Source organism: Rhipicephalus sanguineus, chromosome 8 (genome assembly GCF_013339695.2).
Source record: "Rhipicephalus sanguineus isolate Rsan-2018 chromosome 8, BIME_Rsan_1.4, whole genome shotgun sequence".
NCBI classification, from domain to species: Eukaryota; Metazoa; Arthropoda; class Arachnida; order Ixodida; family Ixodidae; genus Rhipicephalus; species Rhipicephalus sanguineus.
This window is the reverse complement of record NC_051183.1, coordinates 115,803,571-115,815,489: the sequence shown is the minus strand read 5'-3', so window position 1 is coordinate 115,815,489 and position 11,919 is coordinate 115,803,571. Positions and strand designations below refer to the sequence as shown.

At 45.4% G+C, this 11,919-nt stretch overlaps 1 protein-coding gene across 1 annotated transcript; it reads right to left on the bottom strand.

The window, feature by feature from the left end:
* Positions 1 to 743: 743 nt before the first annotated feature.
* Positions 744 to 2,609, bottom strand: LOC119402326 (uncharacterized). Its single transcript, XM_037669468.2, has 2 exons — positions 1,942 to 2,609; positions 744 to 1,437 (listed from the first exon to the last, which is right to left on the bottom strand). The coding sequence occupies exons 1-2, from the start codon at positions 2,604 to 2,606 to the stop codon at positions 855 to 857; spliced, it is 1,248 nt and encodes a 415-aa protein (XP_037525396.1). The 5' UTR covers positions 2,607 to 2,609; the 3' UTR covers positions 744 to 854.
* Between the last annotated feature and the right edge of the window lie 9,310 nt (positions 2,610 to 11,919).

Below are 11,919 nucleotides of genomic sequence, written 5' to 3'. Positions count from 1 at the left end.
CAACAAGTGAAAAGTTTCAAAATGCGCTGCTTGAGCAGCAAGGAAAGCTTATTTCAGCTCTCGAAAATGCCACGCAGGTAGAACAGGGCTTGCGTGAACGACAAGTGGCAGCCCAAGAGAAGCTTGTCGACTTGTTTTCAAAGTATTTTAATAAATAAATGCCACTAATTACACCACCAAATGTGTGTTTATTTGGTGCATCTACTGTTCAATCAGTATACATACTGATGTGCTTCGCTGATCGAACTGCTGACAAATAAGGATACAACATGCCCTTATGATTGCAGACACATTGCCAACATAAAGTTCCGTGTAAGCATGATACTGAATTCATGACAAGTCTGATAAATTTTCACAATACGTTATCCACAATCCTTCGCAGTTTTAAAAATTGACAGCCAAGGTCTATTTGCTTTTAAGAACTGTTGGACATACTTTACAAGACCCAAAAAGGAACAGAATAATGGGCACAAATACTATAAGGGAACGGTACATGAAAGATGCAGACTTGCAAAATATTTATAGACTGCAAAAATAAAAGGAGAACATACACAGGTGTGGTACATGGGGGGGGGGGAGGGTGTGGCACAACAAAGAATGAACATGACTACTTGGAAAAAAGAAACTTGCTCGTGCATACAATAAAAAGGATAGCAATACTTGCTGCATCAGAGCAACCAAGGCACACCCTAAGAAGCTCACCGGATGTTTTAAAAACACTTTCACAGCAATATAGCAGGCTCAATGGTGCCTTTAAAGCAGTCTAGTAAACCTAGTGAGCCTCCAGCTGAAGCTTCTTGGCGTCTTTTAGAGCAATAAATTATTTCCGGTTGCATGCCCGATTCGATTTAAATCTAATGACTTCCGTGCTGCTGAAAGTATTGCACGAGTGCATCTCTGACATCTCTGCCACATCCAACTTGTATGCCTGTGGTGTGGTGTGGTTGCTCGTACAGTGTGTTCTGGAGCTCTGCTTCATTTATCCACTGTTGGGATACAGTATCATTGAAATGTTCACAAATATTGTTCAACACACAACACGCTCTTATAACAACTGCAACGTTGGTGACCTCACACTCCATACGCTTCATCACATATCTAAAACGGGCCTTGAGTCTTCCGAAGGCATTTTCAACAATTCGCCTAGACCTTGAGAGCTGATAATTGAACTCTTTTTCGGCTGAGGTTTTGGTGGAACCAGGGAAAGGCTTAATCAGATTGGGCGTCAGCGGGAATGCTTGATCGCACAAGATCAATGGTGGCACAACAACACTGTTCACACAAATTGTTGGGCTCCGAAATGTCGGGCCTGTCACAATGCTTGGCAAGCTTGAGCTGTGGTAGACATGGGCGTCGTGGCACCTGCCTGGGGAACCGACGTTGATGAATCGAAAGCGATATTTGTGGTCGACCAAAGCCAATAAGATCACACTGTACCTGCAAGTATATTGACATTACGATCAATAAAGAGTTAGCAATGCACAAACAACTTCACGGTCACATTGTTTATGATTGTAACAAATATGCCAGTGCTGTGTACACATGCGTTATAAGACGAGATGTGGCATGTCAATTGTTCCCATGCTACAACAAAACTGTTCTTGAACTAGGTGCTGAAATGAGACACCGTGAAATCGTCAATAACTAACTTGTGGAATTATGCTGAGCGCGTACTAAAGGTTATGCAAAACAGGCATCCTACGTTTTATATCATAATTTTTATAGAGTTAATTCATATTTTTTTTATTTGGGCATTTAGCTGTTCATAGTCATGAGCGAATCTAGATGAAAAGAAAAACGTATACCTAACTATACAACATACGACTGACCTCTTCCATCACCTGATATTTCCATGTACGTCGTGTGTTCACCAAGTTTTCGCATTCAGTAATGTATTAACCAGTCCAGCTTTCAACTTTGATGTAACTTGTGCACACTTACCAGCCTTTGTAATTGTAGTAGTCGATGGCATTTTCTTTGGGAGGCGAGACAGGGAAATGGCAGCCATCTAGTGCTCCAACTGCCTGAGGGAAGCCAGTGACGGCATAAAATTCCCGTATGTGGTCGGTCATTTCATCAGCTGCAAGCATCCTGACCCACTGATCTTCCAGGGCTTCCACGACGATGTCACAAAATTCTCTATATATTGTATTGACCGTCGACCTGCCCAGGTCAAACAAATTGGCGACTGTTCTATCTTCAGCAGAGGAACACAACTTGTAGAGAGCAACAGCGACCCTTTTTTGCACAGACACCGCCTCCCGCATGTTCATAGTTTCTCGTTGCATTACTGGCGTACAGATGTCTACGAGATATTTGAACGTTGTACGCGAAACTCTGAATGACTGCCGGAAGTTCTGCCCTCCTAGGTTTGGGAGCGTGTCTTCAAACCAGCGAGAGAATCGTGGGTATGCCCAAACTCGCCTCGACGCACGCCTCGATGACAACGTTATCGCGTTGAGCGTCACGCTGTTCGCGACGAGACGGTGCCTGATAGCGCGCACATTGGCTCTAGCAGCCTCAATCTCAATATCCATGGAGCCGATCAACGCCATTACCAATGCAATATCGCACCACTTCTTCACGTCTTCCACTTCGTCACTCATGGCTGAAGACACGGCACAGTATACAGAGAACAAAATGTGCGCTCACGAGGCAATGAAACACGAAAACTTTCCTATACGGGTTACAATACTACCAGTCGTCGAGCACGGCGCATCTTGTAAACAAACACACCGTGCACAGCGTTAGGCACAAGGTGGCCAGCGTGGCTGTAAGCATCGCTACATTTAGCGAATGCCTTTTCATTCGAAAGAAATTTTAATGCTTTTTCCGCTTCAGAGCTACCTAATAATGTCTTATTGTAAAAACCCGCGCAACAAACATTCACAAAAGAGAACCTAGAGATGAAATTAAGATATTTCTGCGAAAATCAAACAGCGCCGACTGAGCCCCTCGCGGCAACTGTTACAACCTTGCCATTGCTGTGTGACACTTCCACAACTCCGTCTCCGTCGAACTTCTTAACGGAGTTTTACATACACGGAGTTTAACGAAGTTCGCGGGTGCCCGTGTGACAGGGGTATAACAGCTGCATCTTACCGGTACATACCTACGAAGAAGAAACCTGGAGGCTTACAGAGAGGCGTCAACATAGATTTAGGACGACGCAGCGAGCAATGGAAAGGAAAATGATGGGTGTTACCTGAAGGGACACGAAGGGAGCAGATTGGGTCAGGGAACAAACGGGCGTCAAGGACATCTTAGTCGAAATCGAGAAGAAGAAATGGGCATGGGCAGGGCACGTAGCGCGCAGCCAAGATAGACGCTGGTCATTAAGAGTAACAGACGGGATTCCACGAGAATGCAAGCGCGCGAGGGGGTGACAGAAAGATAGGTGGGCGGATGATATTGAAAAGATTGTAGGGATGACGTGACCGCAGCAAGCACACGTCCGAGTGGATTTGCGAAACATCGGAGAGGCATTGTTCCTTCAGTGGGCGTAGTGAGGCTGATGATGACGAATTGTTTTGAACAAGCGTTTTCGCTGAAGCCAACGTTTTGAGAAGTCTTCTTCAAGGCATAAAGCTGCCTTGTAGAAGAGTGGACCACTTGTCCAAAGGTTGGCTTTAGCGACAACCACTCTTCAAGGATTTCTCATCCACACATAACTCTTATCCTGCACTGCCATTGTGGGTGTCGTAACACTTTTTCGCTGCTTCACCTTAATAACACTGCTAAATACGCACCTAATTCTTATTTCATTCAGGAAGCCAGTCGCAAGTGAGCACGATAACTGGTAAGTGTATGGGAGGTTCTGCAAATTTGAAGCCCTTCGTACACAACGTCTAGCATTTTTTATGTGTAGTTCAAATGACGCGCTTTGAACACGCAACCTTTTGTTTCAGTTTCACCCGAGTAAGTCCGCTTCATGCATGTAGCATTTGTCGTCGTAACCGCGCAATGCTATTTCCTTCGTAATCTAACATGTTCATATGGAAGCTTATCGCATGAAACTCTGTTTCGCAGCGAGATAAAAAAAAACCGGGTGTTCATAATTTTTTTTTGTTGCAACGTAGAGCCGAGTAAAAGACGATAACAAATTAGATTTTCGCTAATAAATATAATACAGCGATTCCTTGTGATTTCCGTAAGTTGTCCGCTCCGCTTTCACACTGAGTTGATAAATTAGATACGTTTGGCCCGCTTTATGCGTTTGATAGGCACGGCATGCTCGCAGTTCCCACACAAACTCCAATGTACGTGACGTTGAAGCATAGGCCAGACAATCTGAGTTTCTGAACCTTGCCATATGTGCCTGTGTCTCGATGTTCTGGCAACAGTAGGCCCGTACTAAGAAACACCTCTGGCTTCAGAATTGTTCGTGGCAGAAAATTGCGCCCTGTCGTTGGGTTAGAAATATCGGCGGTGGCTGGCCAACGGCTAACAACTATTACTAAACATTTTGTGAATTTGAGCCTCCGATCACATTTGTATACCTTTACGAACTACTCTCTTTTTTCGTTTTTCTAAGCATCTGTATTCACCATTGGCTAGAGAATTGGAAATGCAGTGCGAAATATTTGGCAACAATCTAACGCTTTCACGTGTCTTGACTGTTCAAAATAGTAGTGATAAGCTCGTTTGTCCCCTACACTATATTCTTTTCTTTTGTGTGCGCTGAAAGTTTGCCATGAAAGTTCAAAGAAAGTGAAGACAGGGCACGCAAGTGATAAAAGAGCCTTGAAATCTTCATGCGATGTCTGCTGCGCCTAATCTAATTTTATATAAAGGACATACAATCTTAGCACTGCTATGAGCCATTGTAGTGGTAAGCATCGTATTACTACTAACCGTGTCTGCTTAGTCTAAACCCGAAGAACCTGTTCTCATGATGTGATTTCAACCCTGCGCTAAGAATGAGAGGCGAAGCGGGGTTTGGTTACGGCTGCAGCGACGAATGCTTCGCAACGTACAGCCGTCAGCACGCTTACACGAACGCTCCGCAGTGTGGCCTCAAATGGTTTGACTGACGCCAGTGCCGCGTAGCTTTGGGTTCTGTTGCCGAGCTATTACCAATACATGCCGACATATTATCCAAGCATACCGAGGTGTTATCTCGGCAACAGTTCCCAGCACTTCGCGGCTTGCATAATTCTAACAGTCCAGTGTTACGCTGAGGAGCTTTCGTGTTAAGCGTGCTGACGGTGGTACGCCCGCCGCCAGCCATTTATACTACTTCAAACCTATACTGCTACATTTCTTTTGAAAGTTTCCTTTTTTTCCGATCCAGACGTTCTTTTCGTCGTCGACGCAATGCTGGTCGACTGCCCTTGGCTGCGTCCTCTTCATGTTCGTCTCCGTGCAGTCTACGTGTTCGTGACTGACAGAAGTAAGAACAACCCTTGTGTGCTACTGTGAAACGAGCGTTAAGCACTGGCTAATGTTTAATGTACCTGATTTACCTGATGTCTCTGATGTGACGCGGATCAAATCCTTTGGAAAAAATCCCTCAGAATGAGCAAGGACTTTTTCGCTGTTCATTGGCGACTCTTCCTCATCTGGTTGACTCTAGAAATATTACTCTACTTTCGCCTGCGGAGAAAAAAGAAACTTTCGTTTGCTGATTCTCTGAGCTCTCAACCACCCCAGAAACGCAAGTTCCAGTGCAGTGCAGTGTCAATCGAGTACCATAGCGCACGTGAGATGGCGTTGATAAGGCTGATAAAAAACGTCAAGTGCCTTTTCTGCAGCGAATCAGTACATGTCAAGGAGGTGGAAAAATGTGGTGGTCCGGGAGACCGTCAGTGCGCTGAAACTATAATATAAGCTATGCTAGCACACACTTCCTCGAAGGGTCTCCGCGTTTGCACCAGGTTCTCAGGTTTTTTAAGCATATATATAGGAATAGTAACCCCCAGAATAAATCGCTACCCGAAAAATTCTTTCTGGTATTGATATCTCTTAAATGTGGAGGTCGAGAAACCAAAGCTACAACATAAGACACTTCCATAGTGCCTAGTTTGATAGATACGGCGGCCACCCGTTTCACCCTTGTTGGTTAACAATCTGAACGTAGTGCTTCGGCGGCAATTCCCCCCTGAATGATACGCATTAGACGGGCTGGTTATTGTTTAATTAATTTCACTGTATCTAGTTTTGCAATGTCCTGATTATATTGTCCTGTAGGACGTAATTGATAACGCGAAAATATATGTGATTGACAGTGTATGGTTCCAGTAAAAGGTTGCGGCTGTTGCACAAAATTTGCTCGGGCAGTGTTCGCTCTTTACACGACTGTTCTATTGTTGGGACGTAGACAAACGCGTATTAATCTTTGTGCTAGACAAGTGTATGTTGGAAAAGTTGAAAGGCAAGAATGCTGCCGCACGACTCCGGAAGTCATGGAAGCATGGAAGTGACCCGTTAAGGTGAATTTTCAGACAATGGCGTCAGTGCCTGATCGCTTCTGTTAGCTTACGGAAGAAGTAGCGGTCTACAACGAACATTTCACAACGCGCACGACATTCAATAAATCTTTTATTTTGAAGGTGAAAGTAAACCTTTTTCCTCACGCTGCAGTGGTTAAGTAAATCAATAACTTTTATTATGAATCTGTTTTCATTATCACTTCTGTGGCTCGCTTCATGTGCACTTCATCGACTTTTTTTTAGAATGAGCATTATGAAATTTATGAATCTCTGTTTTCATTAACACAAGAAATTTTGTTATGAATATCTGTTATCATTACCACTTCTCTGGTCGACCTTTACGTTGCATTTCATCCATTTCTTTTGAGAATGAGCATTGTGAGAATAATAATCCCTGTTTTCATTAAAATCATCAACTTTGATTACGAATCCTTGGTATCATTACCACTTCTCTGGATCGTCCTTCATGTAGCGATTGAGCGGCATCTTTTGATGATGAGTCGCTAATTCAGTCGTCCCTTTTTTCCTTTTCAACGAATCACAAATGTCATCACCATCAATATACTCAGGCTATTCTAGTTGCCCCAGAACGAAGGCCCCTCCAATGATCTCCGATTTGCTCCAACTCGTGCGAAACTCATTCCTTTTTATTCCTGTGAACTTCTTTTCATGACCACACTATAATCGCTACCCGTGTGGAAGGCGCTTTTGATCGCATGGTGCCCAATCTCCTATCCTTATGGACCATCTGTCTTCGTTTAGGCATTGCGCAGCCCGCTGAGGCTCAGTTTCAGGCTGAATTTTACCTACGATAGTACAACCACTGTTTTTCGCTTATCATTTCTGCTGCCCCAAGGTCGCATAGTCATACGCCTATCAATCTCTCTTCCATCGCGCACTGTGTGTTTTTGAACTTTTTCTTTGGTTTCAATCTTACGCAACCTTTCAGCGCCGTAGTTAGTACGGTTACGTTTACGGATGAGGGCACACTTGAGCAGTGTTTGCTTGAAGCTCAAAGCGTGAAGAAAACGCGACGAAAAACAAATATCAGCAGCTTATACCCTTACTAAAATGGATTCAACAGTCTATAGACTATCTTAAAAGGAATTTAGACAGTCTATAGACTGTCTAAATCTATTTTTGTGAGGGTATAACTGTTCGGGTAAGCGACGCGCTTCTAAGAGCAGATATATTCCTCGACAGATCTCTGTATTTCCGTGAGTCCTTTAGGCCTTCATTCTGGAGTATTAACATATCTTCGTCGCTTTTTTCAGCTCACTGGCTCATCAAAGTCTTAAATATCGCGTCTAGATTAATTCAACATACTTAAATATAAAATCTCCGCAATCTTCAACCAATTCTGCTTGAAAGTGCGGCCTCGGTGACATTATGCGTATTGAAACTTGGAACTGCCATTTCGGGATCGGTTTATATTTCCCTCGATGATGGTAACTTTCTTGCCAACTGTGCAGTTTAGATTAGAACTGTTTTCCCACCTTGACTACGTAATTAAAGTTGGTAATACAATTTATCTGCTTATTTTTTACTTTGTGCATTTCGGTCCCTGTTGTAATGTTTTGTTCTAGATGTTATGACACCGCTGCATTTTGTACTGATGCTTCTATTATATAGCGTCACAGTTTCGCAAGTCACTGAGTTTTTAAGTTTTGACCAGCTTATACAATTCAACAATTTTGATTTTCTTTCTTGAGGCAATCCCTGTTATCTGCTGTAGTTCCTTTATTAAGGCTTTAGTAATTTGACTGATATTTTCTTTCATTGGCCGTTTCACCTCTTTCACCGCTGCTTCATCAATCAAATGTGGTTCCCATTAAGCCTTCTATGTCGTTAGTTTATTATTGTTCAAATGCAGGGTCAGCAACCTTTTGACGTGCAGTACCGAGTTGCATGATGCCGACACGGCGAGGGACCGACAAGCCGTACGCCAAAACGAAAGTGGGGGGGGGCGGAGGGTGCTTTGCAGGCAAAGAGAAAAAGAATTCAGTGAATTGAAAATAATGTACCGAACAGCAATTGAAACCATGTTTATTTTTTTCTACGCATCTCAGAAGCTTGTAATTTACAAACAGGTTACAGAAAAAAAAATCTTTTTTTCGGTCTGACTTTTGGTGCTGGACATTACTCGCAATTGTATACATCAAGGTGCTAACCGACAGACGCAGAAAATCGTGGAGGGTTCAGCGGTTAGCCAGGAAGGCAAGTTTGATTTGATGAACTTCAGTTCACCGTTGCCATCACGCGCGTAGGACGAGGATAGTCGGCTATTGGGTTGGGGGGGGGGAGGGAGTTGTAACTCTTGACATACACTTGGAGATTTTTGAATGAAGGTCCTTCCCTGACCTAGTATTTCACAAACAATTTTCTTTCCCTTTTCTGGGCCTGTGCAAAGAAAGGCATTGAAGACTATTTCTGGACAAGTGAAAAGGGGGGGGGGGAAGGGGGTAATTCCAACTGGAAACGATCTTTCTTTGCTTCTGTCTGACCCCATATAAAGTCAAACTGCCATGTCGGCTTTGAGATCGGAAGTGCCAAGGGAGGGGAGGGGTTCTCTCGTCGTGCCGAGTGCTACATAATACTGCCTCTGGACAGTGTGCGTCCAGCGGACGCGTATGCTGACCCCTGTTCTAAGGCGTCGCAATTCTAAACTTTCGTTTTAGTCTCCTGTCGCTTCTTTACGAAGGCTTTTGTAATTTAGGTATTCTGTTTTGTGTATTGGTCTCACCTCTTTCATTGCTGCTTCATATTCAGCTCAATTACCGTTTCCATCTTCCTTCCAGAGTTAGTTTGATATTGTTCTAAGGCGTCGCAACTGTAAGCACCCTCACTAACCTACTGTACATCGTTTAGTCGATCCTGCGCTTGGCGCAAGCGAAGTAGACACAAGCTGACAAGCTGGTAGAATGGCGTTTATTTTCAGTGTACGTTGCAATATAAAGACAGAAAGTAAAGAGGGGAAGGGAATCAAGGTAAGTGAAACAAGAGATAGAGCTTTGGCTATAACTGAGCCAAGAACTGATAAGGGTTACACTTCAGTCACAACACTTCTCCATCATAATACTGGAGACGCTGCACAGGTTTTCCGCTGTCGTGTTGAGCGCCGGAGTTCTGTGGTCACTGTAGGTTCCCTTGTCTTCTGCTTTCCTGGTCTTGGGTTGGGGATGATGATGCAGCTGGTGTGGTGACTCACGGAGTTCCGCCTTCGCGCTTGGTCCTGATCCGGGAGTTCCTTGCGTAGTTTTCGACTTAGCCATACTCTCCCCTTCCCTGTCACGTTGGGGTTCAACCGAGTCTCTGCTTGTGTGAACTTGATCCACATGTCTCCGAACAAGGCCCTCTGGCGTCTCGACTGTCACCATCCTCGCTCCGTCGGCCGACTGTACCGTGCCGGTCTTCCACTTTTCACCCTTGCAAAGTTGCGGATGTACACGTTCGCGTGTACATCCGAACGAAGTCGGCTACATTTTTCAGGCTGGGAGCATCAGCGATTGCTTCGATATTTTCTTCTATTGGGTGCAGCCCTTGCTGATCGATTCGATGGCCAAGATAGTAACAAGATGCCGAAATTTGCATTTGTCAAGGCGTATATAGTTTAACACCACTCTCCCGGAAACGTTGCAGAACGACTTTGAGCACGTCGTCCCTTCCTGCTTTTTCGGACACCAAGACATCGTCCAGATAAGCTTGCGCGCCCGATAAGCCTTGCAGAACAGTTTCCATCCTACGCTGAAAAATGGCTGGCGCAGAGGCAATGCCGAAAGGTAATCTGTTGTAGCAGAAAAGACCTTTGTGCGTGTTAATTACGCACATCTGGCGCGATTCGTCATCAAGCGGAACTTGGTTATATGCATCCCTTAGATCTAGTGTATTGAAATGCTTGCCGCCGTTTAAGGACGCGAACATGTCATTAATTACTGGCAAGGGTATTGTTCCAGCTCACATGCCGCATTTAGGGTGACGTTAAAGTCGCCACAAATCCTAACGGTGCCGTTCTTCTTAAGCACTGGTAGAATGGGCGTAGCCCATTCGGAATGTGGCACCGGTGACAAGACGCCTAGTGCCACCAGCCTATTCAGCTCTTCTGATACTTTGTCGCGTAGCGCAAAAGGAATAGAGCGGGCCTTACAGAACTTGGGTGTCACTCCCTCCTTCAGCTGCAGTGCGCCGCAGGTCCTTTGATGAGGCCTAGTTCCGAGCTGAACACATCTGGAAACTCGAGAATACATCCGAAAGGATCTGCGTGTTGGTAGACGGCCGTGCAGTCGGCGGCTCAGCTGAGAGGCTGAGAACAGGGGCGCCTGCGTCGCTCAGAGAAAAATTAGGTCTCGGCCACATAAACTTGGACCGCAGCAATATAGCACTACCAACGGGCATTCTACGGTTGCACCGACGTACGATACCGGCAACAGGATCTCCCCAAGGACTGGCAATTTTCCCAATAGCATGACAGCTTTATGCGTGATGGCCTCAGCGGAGGCCAAGCGTTTTGTGCAGCTCAAAAACCTGACGTGCCACGACGCAGACCGGTGAACCCTGTCAATGAGCATTGATACGTGAACACCTCTCCACGTGAAGTTGCGCCGTAGTGGGCTTCACAGTTTCCTCTCGCTTCGATCTTAGCGTCCAAATGTGCATGCTATCCTCTACGCCTTCATCTGTTCCCTTCGTTAACAGCCAGGACTCGGCCGCGTATTTCCGAGGGTGCTTCTTGAGTTCGATACTTTGCGGTTTCATCATTCTTGCATTTTCGAGCTAGGTGACCCCGTCCACCGCAACGATAACAACGCGCGTTATTCCAACGGCAGCATTGCTGTTATGTCTGACACTGCCACAACGGCCTCATTCAGCGAGTCCCTTTTTGCTTGTGGACGATGCGCCTTGATTCTGAACACAGCTGATGCTTCGCCTACCATTTTACGGGCGTCATTCTCTGCAGCTTCAGCTGCGAGGGCCATTGTTTCTGCGTCCTCTAACGTCAGATCTCTCTTTGTCAGCATCTGCTTTTGCAGCGCACTCGATCTGATGCAGCACACTATTCTATCCCGCAGCATTCTGTCGAGCATGGTATCAAAATTGCAGTTATCCGCGATGCGGCGAATCTCCGTAATGAATTCTTGGACAGACTTACCGTCGAGCTGGCAGCGGTTGAAAAAGCGGAAACCTTCAGCAATCTCATGGCGCTTTGGATCAAAGAACTCGTCCAAGGCTTTCACGACGTCTTCGTACTCCAAAGAATTAGGCTTCTTGGGCGCTATTCTTCCTGACAATATCTGGACAGTGCGAGTACTTAAGGCTGCCACCAACAACGCCCGTTTCTTGGCTGACTCTGTCACCCCCGTTGCCTCAAAGTAAGCTTCTGCCTTGATGACATACGCCTTCCAGTTGTCTTTCTCGTCGTCGAAGTCCGGCAGTTGCTGGTGAGCCATCGTCGATTCGCAGCCTCGCGAGGTCGCGTAGATGCCGTCCTGCT